The sequence below is a fragment of the Chinchilla lanigera genome, unplaced genomic scaffold (assembly GCF_000276665.1).
Source record: "Chinchilla lanigera isolate Chin_1 unplaced genomic scaffold, ChiLan1.0 scaffold00005, whole genome shotgun sequence".
Lineage (NCBI taxonomy): Eukaryota > Metazoa > Chordata > Mammalia > Rodentia > Chinchillidae > Chinchilla > Chinchilla lanigera.
Genome location: NW_004955406.1, coordinates 15,744,513 through 15,766,488, shown reverse-complemented (window position 1 = coordinate 15,766,488; position 21,976 = coordinate 15,744,513). Strand labels below are relative to the sequence as shown.

General features: G+C 33.8%; 1 protein-coding gene across 2 annotated transcripts in view; it reads left to right on the top strand.

Moving 5' to 3' along the window:
• Rfwd2 (ring finger and WD repeat domain 2, E3 ubiquitin protein ligase) overlaps positions 1–21,976 on the top strand; it is a gene marked incomplete at its 5' end in the record, with an annotated part of 196,761 nt that overhangs the window by 92,818 nt on the left and 81,967 nt on the right. For both annotated transcript variants that reach the window (XM_013520966.1, XM_013520960.1), the window contains 1 exon segment: positions 888–1,023. In XM_013520966.1, coding sequence (XP_013376420.1) covers positions 888–1,023 — 136 coding nt within the window.

Sequence of the window (21,976 nt, the reverse complement as noted above, 5' to 3'; positions counted from 1 at the left end):
AAAAGTTCACCTTGAAAAACTGGATGAGCATAGAATAAGGAAGAAGATATGAAGACAGTGTTAAAACACATTTTTTTTTTCTCATTTGAAATAGAAAGCTAAAGAAAGTACTTGCATGCTGTTTTTTTGTTTGTTTGTTTCCATTCTTTGGGAAGGAAAAAATAAATCCGCACCTTTTGTTTTTCCTGTTTGCAAGTGCTCTTTGAAATAAATAAGAGCCACTTCAAACATTCTTTAAGTTTGTTTCTGAGAATCACGTTGCTTTTTCAATTTCCTTCTAGTAATAAGATTGGAGACACTTCAGAGTATTATGTGGAAAAAAAATTATGTAAATTTGTTTTTGTTTTGTTTTTTGTGTTTTGCAACAAGGGTCTCCTTATGTACCCCAGAGTGCCTTTAGACTCAAGATGATCCTCCTGCCTCAGCATGCCATCTAAAAACTAATTTTTATCTAAAATGTGTTCCACATTTTGTTTTGGCAATAAACAGACATAACTATGTATCCCTGTAAATATGTTCCTTTTAAGTAACGAATACCCTGTCATATATATATTCCTCTTCCTATCCCTACTCTTTGATAAGAGACTTTTGTTTATAAATGTTTTAACGTCTCTGCACTAGTGTTCTTTTGTTGTTTTGCTAAGGAAATTTTGCTCAAAATGTAAATTCATTTATGTTCTTACTGATGTTGAAAGAAATGGTAACCTTTTAAATAATGGCTAGAGATTTATTAAAATCAAAAGTTCAGCTAATCTGGGCATATTAGTCTCCTAAATCTTTTTAAATAATGTTTTTTGTATTTATAAGGTAGCTTTTACTTTGTGGATATTGGTCATTGCTTATTGTGTAGTACAGTTCATTTTTTTGTGTGTTTGTTTTTTATGTAGATGACAGTCGAACTGCAAGTCAGTTGGATGAGTTTCAGGAATGCTTATCCAAATTTACTCGATACAATTCAGTACGACCTTTGGCCACACTGTCATATGCTAGTGATCTTTATAATGGCTCCAGCATAGTCTCTAGGTAAGTACTAAGAACGCTCTTTACTGTTTTCTTTCATAAAAATACCTAAAATTTATTTGAATTTGAGAAACATATCATTAAAAGCCTGGGTTCTAAAGCCAAGTTGCCTACCATTTCTTAATATTGTAGTGTTCAGCAATCTTATAAATCTCCTTAGTCCTGAATTTTGTCTCTAAGATGAAATCATTTAGTATCCATTCATAGAACTGAAATCTGTTTTCTTACGTGTATTTGGTTTTCATGATAGATTATGCTGTCCCCATAAATGTTCCCTGCTTTTCAGTATTGTGAAATTTGTGTAGAATCGATATGTTTTCTACCTTAAATATTTTGTCGAGCTTCCCAGTGGAACATTCCAAGGAAGATTCTAATGACAAGTTCAGCATTCTTAAGAGATTTAGGATTCTTCAGGTTATCTATTTCTTATGCATTGAATGTTTTTTATTTTTTTGTATCTTTTGGTGCTGAGGATATGGCTCAGCGGCACAGTGCTTGCGTGGCAAACACATGAAGTTGTGAGTTTGAGTCCCGGTACCAAAAAAATTTTTTTTGTATCTTTTAAGAAATTTGTCCATGTCTTTTGAACTGTTGAATTAATTGGAACAGAATTCTTAAGATTCCCATGTTATCCCTTTATTATTTTTAGATTCTATGATCATGTTCCTTTCTTATCCCTGATTACTTTTTTCCTGAACAGTCTGGTTTAGAAGTTTGTCATTTTTATTGAATCAATTCTTGGTTTTGATGTTCTGTATTTCCACCTCTAGTTTCATTGACTTTTGCCTTTGTTTATTTCTTCTGCTTTCTTTAGTTTTATTTAGTTCTTATTTGCTAACTGTTTAACATAGAAACTGAAGTTGTTGAGTTGGTAGCCAGTTTTTTCTGTTATAGATACCATACACTATAAATTTCTACCTCTGAACATTGCACTAGCCATTAGATAGATACATGAGACACATTTTTGTGACATTGTCATTCAGTTCAAAATACTTCTTGCTTTTTAAATTTATGTTTAAGCTTTGTTTCATTTTTTGTTGTCTTTGTTTTTTTTGGGTTTTTTTTGCTTTTATATTTTGGTTTCCTGAGATAGGATCTGACTATATAATTCAGGCTTGCATTGAATTCATAGTAATCCTCCTGCCTCAGCCTCCTGAGTGCTGGGATTACAGGCGTATACTACCGTGCCCTATTTAAGCTACTTTTAACTTTAAATTTTTGTTTTTATCTTTAAAGATTAGATAAAATTACTTGTGGTTTTTCATATAGCATGATATTTTAAGTATATATCAACATATTTTAAAATCCAGTTTTATTTTTTCTTTGAGTTACTGATACTTGGGTTTCTAGTCAAGCTATTATTGATTTATCTTCACTATCATCCTTTGAGGAGGTGCTGTTGGAGACTGAACCCAGGGAGAGCTGAGCTATATCCCCAGTCCTTTTTATTTTATTTTAAGACAGGGTCTCACTTAAATTTCCCAGGCTTCCTTCAGACTTTCAGTCGTCCTGCATCAACCTCCCAAGTATCTGGGACTACAGGGCTCTACCACTATATCTGGCCCTTCAACATCATTTTGAGCATCATCCTTTTATAAGTTTTGATGAAAATTTCTAATATACATAAAAGTAGAGGGAATGGGATACTTTATATAACCATCACTCAGATTCAGTGGTGACTAAGCCTGTTATAGTTGCTTCATTTGACCTTTTTGTTTGTACTTTGTTTACTTCAATATTTTGAGGGAAATCTCAGATGCTATATTTTTTTACCCCACATACTTAAGAATCTCAATTTTTAAAAAGTAACAGTATAAATTTATAGGATCATGTCACATATAGAATTTTTACCAGTGTTTCTGTGGTATCATCAGTTGCTAGCTCATATTCAAACTTTCTAGAATAAATGGACTCTAAAAAGTTATTTTTGAAGCAGCTCAGGAATTTAGCAAGTTCAGTTTTTCTTTTTTTCTGTTTTTGGTTGGGTCTTCCACTGAATTTCGCCCTAGCCTTGGCAAGTTGAACTTGTATAATAATATTACTAAAACCTTGCATGATTTTCACTTGTACAACCAAAATTTTATTTAAGTATATGAAGATAAATCTTGAAATCTAAGCCTTTAGCTAGAGGGACTGTTATGGGAAATCTTTGAATGCATTAGCTCAGTAATGAATAAGACAGAAATCATACATTTAATTGTTTTTATTTTGGCAGTATGTTTAAGCACTAGATTGAGTAAAATATAGAAATAAAGAATATTTTGGGGTCCATTTAATTGCATAATTCGTTTAATAGAATTCATTGTCTACCTAGTGTGCGCTAAGGTGAGTGTAACAGTGAGGAGGGTTGGCATGATACTTGAATCAGTAGAGTGCACAGTCTTATTTTAGTGCCTTTATGATAAGAAATAGTATTAACTGCTGTTTTGTTAGGTTTTTTCCTTTTTAAAATAAAAAAAAAAGAATGTGTAACATTGATTAAACCTTCAGACACGTAGTTTGAATGGGAAATGGCAAAAATATCAGTATATACCTATCTGTGTTTATGTAACTATGATTATACCCAAGATAAAACAAACCATAAATAATAGCTCTCTTGTAATGTTGATCAGTGTCTTTTACAGTTGTGAATTTGTTTTATTTTCTCATCAATTAAAACAAAAAGAAGCTGAGCATGGTGGCACACACTTATACTTTCAGTACTCTGGGAGGTTGAAGTGGGAAGATCAAAAGTGTGAGTCCAGCTTGGGCATTTTAGTGAGGCTAAGGATGTAGCTGGATATGAAGGCCCTGGTACCTTGATGACAGAAAACAAAAGCGCCACAAGATTAAAACTTCTTAACATCATATTACAAAAGCAGTATCTCTACTTACAAGATATGGGATTTTTTAAAATTAGTCTCTTTTAGTTATAAATCGTATTCTTTTCTTCATTATATCTGAAAACCATTCTAAGCATGATATTTAAGCGTAATCATAGATTTAAAAAAATTAGTAAATTTTGACCATAATAAGATATTTATATCAAAGCACTAAGAATTCTGAAGTAAAAGTTTACTACCCTTAGGAAGCCTAGTTGAAATTTTAGACTAGGAATATAATTCAAAGTAAGGTTAGTTACATTAAAATATTTCAGCTAAAACATTTTAAAGTACCTTTAGTTGGTCCATCTTGCACATTAATGTCTATTCTTTTCTCTCAGTTGTGTTGAATTAATATTTCATCACCAGGGGTGTGAAAGCTTGGAGTTTGTTAGGCAGTATGTAAGAAAACAAGTAGGTAAAAGGAAGGGTGATATAGCCAAAAAATGATGGAGCTTGTAAGCTTCACACCCCTGGTGACTGTCTGCGTTTATATGCAAAATATTGCTAATAAATTTTAAAGGTTTTTAATTCTTCTTAAAATAGGAAATGTAGTGGATTTCTTTCAGGAAAAGGATAAAAAGTGAGAAGACTGATAATATTGAATTTGGTGTATTACATCATAGGAAAAATAATTATTATTACTGTAGAATTGCATTAAATGTATCTCATGTGGACATTTATTGTATAGTGAGGATCTCACTGATAGAAAAGCTACACTTGATCTTATCCAAAAGGCCAAGAAGCTGAACCAGAAACTCTGTTTAGGGTTCAAACCATACCTGTCGGTCCACAAGGTGGCAGCATTTGTTTACATTATCTGAACTATTAGATTCCCAACATGGTATGAAAATTGGTGGCTTATGTGTAAGTATGTCTTAATTACCTAATGATCTTAGATTAGTAATGACAAGTAATAGAAAGAAAAGAAGGTAATTCTTGTACCATTCTTACATGTAGCAGTAATGTCAGAGTTTGCATTTTGTTTTACTTTAGATTTTCAGTGACCATCAACAAGGATTGTTCTGAAATTTAGACTTAGTAGTGATGATTGCTTCTTGAATTCCATGACACCATACGTAGGTTTTCTAGTTAAAAATGTTATATACTTCACCTTAGGAAATTTTAAAACATTTTTATCTGTTTGCTCAGATCTTTGAAATTGTGGTGTATCAGGCATTAGTAAATGCATGAGAAGAAAATATTGGGGCATTCATTAATGCTAACTTACTTGCTATAATGGTATATAATATAGTGCTTGATTAGTCTTTTTAGAGACTTCTAGGGATTTTATGTGAATTCAGTTGCATAGACTACCTTTATAGAAGAAGGCTTTGTTACTCTTTAGAGTACAGTTCCTAAATTGAAATAGGGGTTAGATGGTTTAATCTGAATGAGTAGTTTTATGTGGTTGAAAACAATGCAATTTTATTTCTTTTAGTTATTTAATCCAGCTAGAATTAGGCTAAATTATTCTTAATTAAATGAGATGAAATGAAAATTTACAGGAAATTATTCTTGCTTTCTGTATGGCACATTGTAAATACTAGATAAATGTTAGTATTCTTGCCTTTCCAATTCACTGATACGTCCTTAGAGCAGTGCTTCAGGATCATCTGCAGGGCTTGATAAAATACAAATTTCAAGGCCCCTGACCCACATTTTCTGATTCTTCAGTGTTGTCTGGGGCCAAGAGTTTGGTTTTCTCACAGATTCCTGTCTGATACTAATCTGACTGGTCCGAGGCTATTCTTCGAGAACCATTATCTTAGATTAAGAGCTTTAAAAGAAATCTACTTCTAATATGAAATCTTTATAATTTTAACTTTTAGGAAATGATTGTAGTTTTTCTCATTCAATGAATTTTACTAATTAGAACAGTTTTAGGTTCATAGCAAAATTCAGAGGGAGGAACAGAGATTTCCTATCTAGTCTTATCCTATAGCTTTTTTGATTATCAGCATCCCCACCAGAGTGGTATATTTGTTCCACCTAACAAAGCTCCTTGACAGATTTATATCATACACAGTCCATATTTTATAATAGTGTTCACTCCAGGTATTGTATATTCTATGATTTGAATAAATGTATGACATTTATATATTATTACAATATTGTATATTTATACTTTTCTAAGTTATTGTGGTGTGCTGTAATTGGATTACATGTGTATGTAAATATTTAGTCCTTTTGCCAGTGGGCCAGTTGGGTAGGGGGTGCATTGGGAATCAGCTGGTAACCTACTATCCAGTGGCAGAGCATATGAATCACACATGTAACTTATTTGCCCTGTTGCTGAACAGTGAGAGGGAAACTAGCAACAAATAAAGTATCATAGTTTCACTCAATGTTGTTATAGTTAGTTTTGGTGACAGAAATTTGTGATGAAATGTGAGACTGAATTCTTCAATAAAATAGACACCAATAATTAATACTGATGTTTGACTTCCAAAACTGGATCTTTAAGAAGAAACCTACAGTATTTCTTCCTTTGCTGCAGAACCTCTCATCTGAACATAGAAGTGGGCTGTTATGGTTTGTGTCTGTGTGTCCCCCAAAGCCTCATGCGGTCATGGGGCAGGCTTTTAGAGTTTGATTGATTATGGGTGTGAGAGCTACACCAGCCCTGGGGTGGATAGTTTGCATATGTAAGGGAGGGGAAGAGGCTGCTTGTGGCCATTCCTCCCTTGTGTGCTTGCTGCTTTTGCTGTGTTCTGCCGCCATGAGCTGTAGCCCTCTGCCATGTGCCACTCTGCCTTGTAACCTGCCAAGTATGAACTGAAAACTCCACAATCTGTAAGCGAAATAAACCTTTCCTTCTTAATTTTGGGCATCAGGTATTTTGTCCCAGCAACGAGAGAAAAGTAACCGAGACATGGGCCATTAGGCTTATAGTAAATAATTTTGAGGGATTTAAGAAGGAAATTTGAATGAATATGTTCTTTATGTTTTTTTCCCCCTGTGGTACTGGAGATAAAACTTAAGGCCTCATGAATGTTAGGCATGTGCTACAGTCCTGAATTATACCCCAGCCCTTTTCAAAAACTTCATTTTGAAACAGGGTCTTGGTAAGTTGCTGGGATAACCTTGAACATGTGATTCTTCTGCGTCAACCTCTCTAGTAATTGCAATTAGGATTTCCCATATGAATGGACCATTATTCTGCTCTGGGTACACCATCCTCCCCTACCCACTAGACAAGACTAAGACTATAGATTATTGAACTCCGCAGATTTTTACCACACCAAGCACATAAAAGATCCTCAGTTCCCAACTGTGCAGTGTTGTGCGTCATCTCTGAGCATTCGCACTCTGCTCTTGAATGCATCTGTACCACTGTCTATAATAAACCTTCTCATGTCTCCTTTACTGGTACTTGCTGAAAATTCTTTTTCAGTGACACAAGTCAGTAAAGCTGCAAACTTGTATTAAAACTATGGATTATGTTCCTTATTTTAGCCTCAGGACCCTTAGGCCCAACCTAGTGACAGGATTTCACTTTATCAAGAAAGGGAAGAATACTTCTCGTCTAACCTCATGAGTTCAGTAACTAGGCCTGTGAAGTAAACTGACAAAAAATTGATTGGAAAAAAGTCATGAAAGTTTATTTGATGATAACAGTTTCATGTGACATGAGTGAGAGGTTTCATAAAAGAAAAACTCCCCAAAATGGCTAGACACAGAGTCTTTATACCATTAGGACAGAACAGCACAAATCTAAAGAGAAGTGACAAGGCAAAGGATTGGGACTGTGAACTCCCGTATAGGGGTGGTACATTATGGGAAGGCAAGCATGTGGGTTAACTAACAGTAGATATGGACTTGTTAGTGGAGTATTTGATAGAGCGTCTATTGATTATTATTGCTATAAGTATGGTAATTTCTATTGTGTTTCTATCATTAGATATTTTGAGACATTTAAAACTTTTTAGGTAATATAGAACTTTTCTGCAAGAGTAATTGTCCACATGTACTCTTTAAAATGTTTCCCTTTTATCTGAATTAATTCCTGTATCTACTGTTCCCAGTAGAAAGTTCCTTACTATGCTAACACTTCACCTGTACAGAAATCGATCTCTGGTAGTCTCATCTGACAAAAACATAATTAATAACTGGGTTTACATGGAAAATAAAAAGGCTTTGGAATGAAATGAATGCCCTTAAGTTAATAACTAAGGCTAACTTACTAGCTTGTTGGGTTATATCAGGCCTGTGGACTGATTTTATGTACACCTCTATAATCTTACTTTTGTGTTTGTATCTCTTCAAATTATAAAGTGGAGAGAGGTTGTAATAATGGGTACAGGGATACCAGGAAGAACTAATAGCTCTCATTTTGGCAGAGGAAAGGAGATTATAAAACTGCAAATAGAGACTCAAAAAGTAAAGTAGTATGTGTTCATTTAATATGAAGTCAAGTGGTTTGATATGTCTTAATAGGCAGAGATCATTGAGTTGTACTAGAGCATGGTAACTAATGTTGACAAGGCTGTTCATGCAAAGGAAGTAAATAAAGGTACCATGTTTGACAAGTTACACTCAGGAGTTCAAAATTTAGTTCTAACGTTTACTAAACTGGTATTTTTGAGCAATATACAAATAGGTCCCAAATATTGTTGTTATAGTGTGTTAGCCTTTTAAAGTATTTTTAATAATGTATGTCTAATTGTATAAATGAAATGTGAAAAATATTTGGAACTTTGTAATTTTTTAAATCATTGGGAATTATAAGTTTCAGACTATGCATTGGTTTCCACAAACATGGAAACATTTTGAGTGAAAAAATTAGTCACATTTTTCCTAGTACAAGAATTAGCGGCTATGACCATCCTGGGCATGGTGACGCACGTTTGTAATCCCAGCACTTGGGAGCCTGAAGTAGGAGGATTGCCACAAGTTTGAGATCAGCCTGGACTACATAAGGAAACCATGTCAAAAAAAAAAAAAAAACAACTACAGTACGTCCCATAAGCCAAATGTGACCCTCGCCTTTTTTGAATGGCCTGTGAACTAAAAATGGATTTAATATTTTTAAATGGTTGAAACATTGAAAGAATAGCATATGATTATAATAATGCAGTGGATAGTAAATGGCATATGAAAATTTTATGAGACTCAGATTTCAATCTCCTTAAAGTTTTATTGGAACCACAGATATGCTTATTCCTTTACTTGTTGTCTATTGCAGCTTTCATATTATTGTTTTGGAGTTGAAAAGTTGCATTAAATAACTGCAAAGCTTCTCTGGCCTTTTTATAGAAACAGTTTGCCGACTCTTGACCTAAATTTGTTTAGTTTCTAGAAATGGCTTATGTTATATTTTCTGATCTATTTGTGACTCTTACTTGCTTCATCATTACTTACTTAACAGTAATAACCTATCACTCCATTAGTCTTGTAGTAGGTACACCATCATTGGCTGGCTCATAGCTACATGTCTTATAACAAATTCTGGTTTGTTCAGCACAGAGTTTCCTATTTGGTTCTTAAAGGGTTGGTTTGTTTGTTTTATCAAGTAGTGCTGGAAAGTGCTCTGAAGTAAGACAGAAGCTTGCTGTGTGGGAGGTGACTTAGCTATATCATACTAATCTTGAAACCAGGATGCTTTTCCATCATCAGTGATTCTCAGTTGTATTAATTCATTTATGCAAAAGATCACGATTTTTAAGTTTTTCATAAAATTCATATATTATCTAGAAAAGTCCAAGCAACAAGAATTTGAGGAAAAAAAATTTCACTGTTTCGTTGTAATGGGTGTTTCGAAAATGGAACATTAGGCGTAGGTTTCTCTCCTTTTCCCATCTTCCTTACCTGCAATAATAGGTGATTTTGTTGATGATATCTGAAGTTACAAAACCCATGCTTTGGCCTGTGTGTGAGAAATTAATTTGCAGTTATGTTATTTGCATAATTTAAGAAATACCTTTTTTGTGTCTAGCTCATTTAGTTCACCTTGTTTTTCAGATGTCAGCTGCGTTACTAGCTTGTTGAGTTTTTATTGAGTAGTATTACATTTTAAGATAATTCTATAATTTATCCCTGTATTCATAGACATTAGAGTTATGTTTAGTTTTTGACCATTATTAGTAAACTTCTGACTTATTAGTAAAGCTTTTGAATATTCATTTTGATCATGTTTATCTTTTTTCTTTTGTAAATATTAGAAATTAGAATTGCAGGGTTTTATAGTTAGGATAGGGTGGTGTGTTGATTACTTTAAGAAACTGCTGAACTATTTTTCTAAGTGTTTGGGTTATTTTGTCATCCCAGTCAGCAGTTCTAATTATCACAAGTCCTCAGTAACTCTTGCCATTATCACTTTTTATTGTATCAGTTATTTAAATATCAGCCTTGTTACTTTTCTGTGTTTTTCCTTTAACATTAGTGGTAGTCAGTGGACATTTGTGTGTCTTTTGTGAATTGTCTGTTCAAATGTATTTTGTGAATAACTAAAATATCAGATCTTGCCCTTATTTAGTTATGAGAATTCTTTGTCCTAGACACAGGTTCTTTTGCAGATACATGTATGCTACCATTTTCTTTAAGTTTGTGGCTTTCCTTTTGAATTATTTAATAGTGTCTTTCAAAGAACACAAGTATAGTATTGATGAATCCTAACTTAATTTTTACATTTTTTCTGTCCTGTAGAAATGCTTAATTACCCCAAAGTTGTGAAGATTTTTCTTCTGTGCTTTCTTTCCTAATTTCAGTAGTTTTAGATTTTAAATTTAATTCTGTAATTCCAGTTCAGTTTTGTTCAGATTGTGTGGTAAAGATTGAGGTTCAATTTTTCCCCCATATGGATATCTACTTGTTCCACGCATCGTTTGTTCAAAAGATAACCTTTTTCTATTGACACCTTTGTTTAAAATGTATTAATCGGACCTATGAATCCTCTTAACTCTCTGCACGGTTGTATTGATATAGAGTCGTGCATCCCTTAAAGACGGATATGTTCTGAGAAAGACATTTGTCTATAGAGCATACTTACACAATCTAAAGAAGGCAGTAATGTCTCTAGGTTGAATAATCTAATGGGACTACAGTCCATTTTAAACCCAAAGGTTGTTATATAGTACATGAATGTCTGCTCGTAGGTTGGTACTACACTGTATTAGTTACTGTAATTTTTTTTTTATTTTTTGTGTTAAAGAGAGTAGTACCTGAGATAAAAACAAACAAAAAACTAGAAGAGTAGCAGCATACCAGTACCACAAACATAAACAAATCAAAGCAGGAAAATTCAAAGTGATACAGGGTCTGAAGACAATTTAATACAAATCAACAGTGGTTGTTACACTGCATATTGCTATCCTCAACTACATTGCTCAGATTATCAGATGTAATAATGAAAGATTGCTCAAACCATTAAAGAGAGTAAGAAAATTATAGTTTTTATAACAAGCTTTGAAACAAGTAAATCCTCTATTCTAAGTCCTTTCGATTTTTATATAAATGTTAGAATGAGAGTTGTTTTTTTTTTTTTTTTCTGTAATGTGAATTAAAGAGATTTGTCTGTTTAAAAGCCCTTGTAAGGGGCTGGGAATTTAGCTCAGCGGCAAAAGCGCTTGCCTGGCAAGCGCAAGGTCGTGAGTTCGGTTCCTGGTACCGGAGAAAAACCAAAAAACCCAAAAAAAAAAAAAAAAAAAGCCCTTGTACTGATCAGCTTTCCTGTTGCTGGGACAAAACATCTTACACCAACAGATCAAAGGAGGAAAGGTTATTTTCTTTTTTGTTTTTTGTTTCTTTTTAACTTTTTTTTTTATTTTAAAGAGACTAGTATATGAGAAACAAACAAAAAAAATAGAACAGTAGCAGCGTACCAGTATGACGAACATCAACAAATCAAAGCAAGAACATTCAAAGTGATACAGGGTCTCAGGACAAAATAATACAAATCAACAGTGGTTGTTAATTGCATATTGCTATCCTTAACTACACTGCTCAGATTACCAGATGTAAGAATGACAGAATACTCAAACCATTAAAGAAAATAAGAAAATAATTCTTCGATAAAACATTAGAGATAATACAGAATTTCACTAGACAAGATGGTAGGAGTTCATCATTGTAATTCCATTGCTTATTGTTACCTTCAAATCAGTTGCTCAGACCATCAGACACAAATATGCAAAGTTGATCAGAACGTGAAAAATTGTAAGCATTGACTGTTCATTTCACCATACCATAACACATCAGCAATACAGTTATCGCAGCTGTTCATATATATATATATTTATGTTTTGCCGCCTTTCTTTTTTCTTCTTTCCCTCATCCCAGTCATTCCTTCCTTAGCAATTTTTTTCCCTTTCTTATCATCTGTTGTACATTTTGAGTTTTACCTAGTCTTTCAGGTTTTTACACCAAGGAGACAATATGCTGTTTACATATGTGGGTCTAATTTATTTCACTTATGTGTATGGTCTCTAGTTGCATCCATTTACCTATAAAATCCTCAAGTTTATCTTTCTTTATAGCTGAGTAATACTCCATTGTATAAAAATACCACAACTTTTTTATCCCCTCAGTGGATGGGCATCTGGGTTGTTTCCAAGATTTAGCTATAACAGATTGTGCTGCTATAAACATGGGTGCACATATATTGTGGTATGATGTCTTTAATTCTTCTGGGAAAATACCCAGAAGGGGAATAGCTCGGTTAAATGGGACTTCGAATCCTAGTTTTTTGAGGAATCTCCAAATTGATTTCCACAGTGATTTCACCAGTCTACACTCCTACCAGCAGTGGAGTAGGGTTCCTTCCTCCCCACGGCCTCTCCAGTATTTGTTATTGGTTGATTTCTTGATGATAGCCATTCTTTCTGGGGTGAGAAGGAATCTCAGTGTGGTTTTAATTTGCATTTCTTGAATGACTAATGATGTTGAACATTTTTTCATGTATTTACTCGCCATTAGTATCTCTTCATTAGAGAAGTGTGTATTCATCTCAGATGCTCATTTTTGGATTGGGTCTTTGGATTTGGGGGGGGGCCCTGATTATTTTTAATTCTTTATATGTCCTAGATAGAAGTCCTTTGTCTGAGGGACAGTTGGCTAAAATTTTTTCCCAATTTGTGGGTTTTCTTTTTACTTTCTTGGTGATTTCTTTAGATGTGCAAAAACTTTTCAGTAAGATGAGATCCCAGTTGTTGATTCTTTGAAGTATTTCCCATGCAGTTTGGTTTTTGTTCATGGACTCTGCCTACCTCAATGTTGTCAAGATTTTTACCTACTTTCTCTTCTAATAAATTTAGTGTGTCTGGTTTAATGTTTAGATCTTTGATCCATTGTGACTTTAATTTAGTGCATGGTGAAAGACGTGGGTCTAGTTTTAGTCTTCAGCATATGGAAAGCCAGTTTTTACAGGACCATTTATTAAAGAGGCTATCTTCCTTCCATTGAACATGTTTGGCCCCTTTGTCGAAGATAAGGTGACTGAGTGTGTTTATAGTTGTATCTGTATCTTCTAATCTGTTCTATTGATCTTCAGGTCTGTTTTTGTGCCAGTACCATGCTGATTTTATCACAGTAGCTTTGTAAGATAATTTCAAGTCAAGGATTGTGATGCCTCCTGTCTTTCCTTTGTTTCCCAAGATTGCTTTTGCTATTCTAGGCCTCTTCTGGTTCCAGATGAACTTTAGGAGTGTTTTCTCCAGACCTGTGAGGTATACTAATGGTATTTTAATTGGGATTGTATTGAATCTGTACAGCAATTTTGGGAGTATGGCCATTTTCACAATGTTGGTTCTCTCTATCCATGAGCAAGGAATATCTTTGTATTTTCTGATATCCTTTTCAATCTCTTTTTTCAGAGTACTATAATTTTCATTGTATAGATCTTTTACTTCGTTTGTTAGATTGATTTCTAAGTATTTCATCTTTTTAGATGCTATTATGAAAGGTATGGTTTCCCTAATTTCTCTCTCAGTCCGTTTGTTACTTGTGTACAGGAATGCTATTGATTTTTGAGTGTTAACTTTGTATCCAGGTATGCTACTGAATTTGGGTATTAAATCCATGAGGCTTTTGGTGGAGTTTTTGGGGTCTTATGTGTAGAGTATCATGTCATCTGTGAGTATTGACAGTTTCACTTCTTCCAGAAACGTTATTTTGGCTCATGATTTTAGAGGTTTCAGCTCTAAGGCAGCAACAACATGGCAGAAGGGTGTAGTGAACAAAGGTGCTTGCTTCATGGAAGTAGGGGGAGAAGTGCACTGAGAGGAAGGGGCCAGGGACCAGATCTAGTCCCTGAGGTCATGCTGTATGACACACTCAAAAGTGTGGTTTACTAATGTCCTGGGCATCTTGAGCTAGTCAATTTGACAGTCAAAATTAACTGTCCCAATCACATTTTTTTCCTTCCATTTTTCTTCAGTATTTTTGACAGCTTGTCCCTGTAGGAAAACATGAAATGGATTTTGGATTAAGTACCGTGTTAACTGGTATTTGGGGGACACAATTTAAAAATAATTCATGATGAAATTTTCCTAGACTGTAAATTTTTGTTCCAGATTAGTTCCCAGTAGCATGAAATAGTCCTTATATCAAAGTTTTATTATTTCCTAGTGAAGCATCATAACAGTGACATTAACAGTTTAATAGTGATTCCCTAATCTCTTGGTAAGTACTACCAGAGGCAGGAACTGTGAAATCAGATGTATTTTCTGCTTCAGTTTCAAAAGTATAGAATTGAAACTTGTTTGCATATAGTTCTCTGTTGAATCCCACTTTTACTAAATACAAACATACTTCAAGCAGGACAAAATGTCACAATAGTTTTGTGGACCAAAATATATTTTGTTTTTCAAGACTAGTTTTTTCTCTAATAGATCATTTTTAATCTTTCACATGAGAAGTTAGTTTTAGTTTACTACAGTTTTCTAATAAACACCATCCATCACAGAATACTGTTATACTATGCGTAGAATAGGTAGTTCAAGACAGATGAAGAACCTACTGCTAAATTAAGTGAATAGAAACTATAACCTCTCTAAATTTAAATGGGTAAAATCAGTAATCAATATAGTGATCTTTAAGGGCCTCAAGATGTGGGTTTAATTTTAAGTGCTCTGAGGACGAAGACATTTTACCAGTGTAAACATTGACATTCATTGTAGTGTTTCAAGATACAATCTGTTGGCAATATATTTGTTCCAGTTCTTTACTGATAGCCAGAGGGAAAAGGAAAGTAAATTTTTTAAGCAATTACTTTAAAGACAGCTCTTGTGGCTTTATGGGATTCAAAACAAAACAAACCAGCTGATAAAAATAATCAGATAAAAATACACAGACTTTAAAATGTGACTTCCATTTAGTGCATGTAAAATAAAATCAGGTATGGCTATTAATTGAAAGTAATGGTCAGCAAACTAAATCCTGGGAGCCACTTTCAACCTTTGCCTGATTTTTGGATGATGGAGAAAATGGTATACCTAGGTAATTATCTGAAAAGATGAAGATTTATATGACTGTCCTTATATTTTTAGAGAAAATTTCATATGGATTCAGTATTTATGTGGAAAAATAAACTGACAAAGTATTAAAAGGATCTACAGAATGTAAGAATATAAGAGTATTTTAAAATCCTACGTGAAAAAACAAAACAGAAAAACATAATGCTGGGAAGCAGAAGATAGAGTGAGAATCTTAACTTTGAGATAAGACCTGAAGTAAGAGAGGAAATATGCTGTGTGCCTAGTGGGAAAAGACTATTCCATGCTCAGTGACTGTCATCTGCTGTGTCCCTGAGGTGATAATAGGTTTGTTGTATCTTAAATTTACCAAGGAGAATAACCTTCGAATGAGGGGAGGCATGAGGCATTTTATAATCACTTGGCCTTTTTTATGAGGTTATGTATGAAGATATTAAAGGATTTTTAATCAATGGAAAGGTAGTTACTTGTATTGAGAATGGATTGTAGAACTGTAAGAAAGAAGTCAAATATAGAAGCAGAGATACTAGTAAAGAGCCTACTGCAGTAGTGCAGACACAAAATATGGTGACTTCAGTGAGAATGGTGGTAGAGTTACCTTGCTGTAGTCTAAATGTTTATGTTGCTTCTCCAGACCCTAGTTTTTAGGTAGAAACCTAATCTCCTGTATGAGGATATTTGGCAGGTGTGCATACACTGGGCTGGGTATTTGTAAATAACTGGGTTATGAAGGCCTCATAAATGGAATTAGTGTCCTTATAAAAGGGACTTCAGAGAAATCCCTCACCTTTCTGCCATTGAAGACTGTATATGAATCAGAAGCAGGCCCTTAAGTGGACAACAAATGTGGACCTTAATCTTAACACTTCCAGCCCCCAGAACTGAGAAATAAATTTCTGTGTTTCAAGGTGCCCAGTTTAACATATTTTGTTACAGCACCTCAAATAAAGTAAGAAGTCGGTGAGTACTGTTTAGATTCTGGATATGTTTTAATGATTGAGCAGAAAGATTTATTGTAAAAGTTACTTAGTAAGACAGATGAGGTTGATTAACAAGATGACAAAAGTGTTTGGCGGGGCACTGAGAAACTCAGGACAGATGCCTGATTAAAATTGGAGCTGTCAAATAGGCAGGGAGTGCTGGTGTAGAGGGAGATCTGGGGCGGAAGACAAGTACATGACAGTCATCAGTGTGTAGATTTAAAACCATGAAACTAAATGAGAACACCTAAAGAAGTTCATGTAAATAAAAAAGAGGCAAGGGACAAAATGTGGGATACTTAAGTGTGAAATCCACAGTAAATGGAAAAGCTGATGCAGAAGAAAGGAAGGGAATTCACAAAGTAATTCTTGTGTAGGCGAACAAAAATGGGATGTGTAAATAGGTCGACATTTTGATCCAGTCTTGGAACACAGATCTTTCAGCCAGAGAGACAAGACAAGTAGTAGAAGTATGTGAAAGTATATTGATATAAATGCTGGTAAATAAAGATGTGGTGGTAGAAGCTTCTGGAAATGATCTTCTTGTACTTTGAATATTTTCAGTAAACCAGAGAGCAGTGTAATCTGCCGAGAGATTATAAAGGATCAGGGGAAGCTGGAGATGAATGAACAAATTATGAAACTTTCTTTTATGCCAGTGAAACAATAAGCAGACAAGGGAAATTTTTCATGAAGCTGGACAGTGTTGAGTGCTCAATTTCAGGGTAGTGATTAAGAGTTCAAAAGAAGACCAGAGAACATGGTTGTGTGTTCTTTCTCCAGCTGTGTTCACTTGTGCCAATTCAAGTACAGAGTAGCTTGAGAGATTTAACTGGGGTTATAATTGAGCTAAGAAAGTACAAAAAAATAAGAGATTGAAAATGTGAGAGTGCAGAGTTGTATATGAGGGAGCTGTAATTATTGGCCATATAATTTGTATGTAAGGGGCTGGGGATTTAGCTCAGCAGCACGGCGCCTGCCTGGCAAGCACAAGGTCATGAGTTCAATTCCCGGTACAGGGGGGTAGGGGGGAATTTGTATGTAAAGAGGAATGTGAATATATAAGAGATGATGGCCTTTAAAAGATTGCTGAAGACAGAGTCCACTGAAAAGAATGGAAGTGGTTGTCAGAAAATGTTACGTTGGAAGATTAAGTGGAGATTATAGAGGAGGTAAAGTTATTAGTAATAAAAATGTCTAGGATATGACTGTGGTTATGTGTGGAGCAGAAATAGGAAGAATGAAAAATCTTTGAGGACATGACATGAAATTGGTCATGATATTAGAGTAATCATCTGTACGGTTATTGAAATAATTAAGAATTAATGCAAGAATAGAGTTGGAGAGAGTGACGGTATGCTAAAGGTTAAAATTTCCAGGAATGCATGGGAGTAGGAAGGAGTGAGGTTTTGGACAATATACTTTACAGGGCCTGGGACATTTCAGAGGGAAATTGTCTGGAAGAAGCTCGGCATAGCAAGGAGGACACTGACTCCACTTACAGGTGTATTGGAACCTGGCATGTGGGAGGAGTTCAGGGAAAGCAGTACTTAGATATTTGCAGGGGAGAGCTGTGTTTCAGTTAGAATGAGAAAATAAAGAGAATAGTTAGGGAAGACATTGAAATGATTAGTGCATAGAAGTGGGGAGAGATTTGGCTTTTGCTGAGTAATAAAATGTATACAATTTTTTATCTAACACTTCACATTCTAGTTATATACATTTAAAGGCATTCTTGAATATGTGGGAAGTGACACTTATTGCAGCATTGTTTAATAGTAAAAGACTAGAATCTATATGTCATTTATTAGTAGACTGATTCAATAATTTCCTACATTGATAAGATGGTATTCTGTGCAACCACTGGGGAGAAATGCAGTAGCCTTAATATATACTGATATGAAATGATAATGAAGCTACTAGGTGAAGAGAGAAACAGCATGGTATAAATATGAATGTATAATGTCATCCCTCGTGTTTGACTAAAAATAGGAATTCCTACATACTTATTTGTGCAAGGGAAAACTGTAATAAGGCACACAGACTGAAAGCATTGACTGCTTATAGGGAAGACTTTGAATGTTTGCTTTTTTATCAGCCAGCTTAGTATCTATCTGGCAGGTAACAGGTTCTCTGTATATTTAATGGCTGAGAATACATATGTGTCATTATTTTGTTCTAGTGGGCCTCAGGAAATGTTGCCATCTGAATTCCTATACACATTTTATCTTACCATTTGATATTTCCTTATACTATGTATAATCTTTCCTACTAGTCATAAACCATATAAGGCTGCCTTATTTTTGTATCCCTTATATTTAACTTTTACAGAACACTGAATTATTGTTCATTATCATTATATGTAAAATAGTGATGTTATTTTTTGTTCTTCTTTCTTGTGCTTTGTTCTTTAAAGAAGAATCCATTGTTTTTGTAAAAATTACAATTTTTCATAGTGACTGAGAAAATAGGCTCAAAACAGATTTCTTGAATTTGAATTATCTGATATAACCTTGGGCAAATTATTTAACATCTCTATACCTTGATTTCTTTATATAATGGTGATTTTAAGTTGAGTTTATGTGCAGTGCTTAAAATAATACCTGTAACATAGTAAGTACTATTTATAGACTTTTAACTATTAGTATCATTCTTACGGAAGTCAGTTGAATGACACTAATCTTTTCTTTTTCGTAGTACTGAAAGACATCAACTATTAATTGACTTTACTTGTGTTTCTGTTCTTTACAGGTCGCATTTCATTTCACTAAAATGTTCAGTTTCTAACTCCATAGATTCCATTTCTTTTACATTTAACTTGTTGCTTTTGAGGTATGCTGTCACCTTAATGAATGATGCTCTCAATAACTGCTCTTTATAATTGCTTTTCATAAATTGTAGTGTTCAGGGATATTAATTCACTTTGTTAATACCTATTTTATTGCAAAAATGATATGACAGATTGTAGGAACACTGATAGTATTCACTGTTTGGGTATATTGATGGCTTTGCACTGCTTATGCCACATTGTTTTGGAGGTAGATATTAATCAGCTGTCTTGTGTCGTCTCTTGACTTGCTGTGTAATCACTTGACTGATAACCCTTTTTGACAGCGAGTATAGCCAGCTTCCTACAGATGAATTAATGTTTTCATCAGTTGAAATAAATAACTTTAACATTTGAAGTATTTCAAAGTGTGAATGAAAAATAGTTTATTTCCATGTTTAAAATAAATCTGCAGTATGTACTACATTTCAAAGGAAATTTATTTGTGTACTTTGAAATTAGAAACAAATACTGTGAAATTGAATTTATCATTGCAATAAATTTTTATAAACCAATGGTTTTAGTAATTACTGTTGGTAGCAGATGGCAGAAACAAACTTTGTGTAATAGTAGCAAGATATCTTACAATTCTTTCTTGAATTTAATTGTATAAGCAGATAAATTCATTTAATCTGTTTACCTTTGATTTTGTTTCAGTTTAACAAATCACTGTTAAACTTTTGTACTCTGGTTTGTGTTACTGAACTGAATAATAAAAGCAGCTAAAATATTGTATTGTAAAATAAGAGGATATTCACATGAAATTAACTATGGAAAACTTTCTACCTGAAAACCTCAGTGCTTGTGAACTATTCCATGATCTGTTTCTGGAGTTTCATTATGTTTCTTGTTGGGAATAGATAATGACTGAATCTATTAGAGGTAGAGAGTTTTCAGTATTTAGAAGTTCTTCCATGCTGATTTTCAGTGATGTAGAAGTATCTGTACTTTGTTTTTAAAAGGCGCTTGTCTTCTTTTTATTGAAATTTACTAGAAATATTATTCTTTATACTTTTGTCAGCATTTCTATTAAAATCTTGTTCTTAAGCTTTTAAAACCTCAATGCCTCAAAATATTAAAAAAGCATATTATAAGATCCTTGATAGCCCTGTATATTTTTTAAAAATGACCAAAATTTGAAATACTAGCAAAACAAAATGTTAAGTTTTTGGCATCAGAGCTAAAGTGAGCAAATGTAGCTAAATAATAACCTGTGTTGGTAAAAAATGGAGAGTGCTACTTTGAATAACAAGGTAACAACTGAAGAAGTAATAGCTTTAATTTCTTTAGGCCATCATATCAGATCTTTTAACAGATAACTTTTTTATGTATGTGTCAGTTTTCTCCCAGCTATGTCTTTGAACTATTAATAGATAGTGTCTAAAGTTTTTATATTAGAAACTAGAGGCCGGGCGTGGTGGCACATTCCTGTAATCCCAGCACTTGGGAGGATGAGGCAGGAGGAACGTTATGAGTTTGACTTTGAGACCAGTCTAAGCTGCATAAGTGAGCTCAAGGCCAGTCTGAACTGCATAGCAAGACCCTGTCTCAAAAAGACCAAAAAAAAAAAAAAAAAAGAAAAGAAAGAAAAAGAAAATAATAGTTTTCTAATGGCATTTTTTAATGGCATACTTTTATTAGTATATGCTATTGCTTTGTTGATTGAATTGCTATGTTTGTCTAAAGGTGGAGGAAAAGTAGGGATAATATAACTGGTTCTCAGTTTAGTTCTCAGACTCAAAACATTATAAGTTGAAAACGCGAATTCAGTGTTGATAACTATCATTTACCAGATACAGTATTAATTCTTTTTCAGTGACATGAGGCTGTGAGTATAAATTGAGTTAGGATAGATGATAACTTGGTATCATAATTATACTATGTTAGAATCCATAGCACAGCAAGTGGGAGCTGAGGCAGCAGTTCAATTAGGATTGTTGTACAAATAAATATTGCATTGCTGTGTAGTCATATTTTATTGGAAAGAACATCTGCTGAATTGTGCTATCATAACACTTAAATGAATGAAATTCTTGTAAAAATTATATAAAATTATGGGAGATTAATAACTACAAACTGAGCATCTCAGTGTGTCATTAAAGAAAATTTTTTTTGAGATAAGGTCTTGCTCTGTAATTCAGGCTGGTCTTAAACTCACTGTGTAGTCCAGGCTGACCTCAAACTCACATGGATCCTCCTGCTTTTTTTTTTTTTATTCATTATCTCCAGCTTAGTAACCTTCTCACTAAGTTATTAATTAATCATTAACTGTTTTATAAAAATATATCACAAATAATCCATAACTATGTGTCATGTAGGTGTTTAAATTTCTATGCACTTAGTGAATCCTTGATATGTGCAGCATACTATGTAGGTATTTGGGGTGATGAAACATACATATGTACAAAGGACACATTCATATTGTTTTATATTGTAAGCCATTAGGCACTACACTTTACATTTCGCTCTTTACAAAAGAGCTTTGACTTGATTAGAATAGTAATTATTAACATCAATTATCAAGCTAAACCATCTGATTTTTTAATACCATTTCAGCCACTGGCTAACTTCAAATATTGATCTCTATAATTAATTATAGCTGAGAATTCTTATGAATACTCTAGGCTTATAGGTAAGCTTCTAGAGAGGATGCTTATATTATTTTGAGAGGCAGCTATCCTCACCACTATACCACCAATACAGGGGCTTATATTATTTTGAGAAGTAATGTTTATAATGATGTATTTCAACTTTCATTTTCATGAAACTGGTTAGATTTTTAGCTGTCTTGTAATAGCAATTTTGCCGTGGCTCCAAGTTAAGTCCTACAACAGTTAATGAGATCATGTGCTTTGC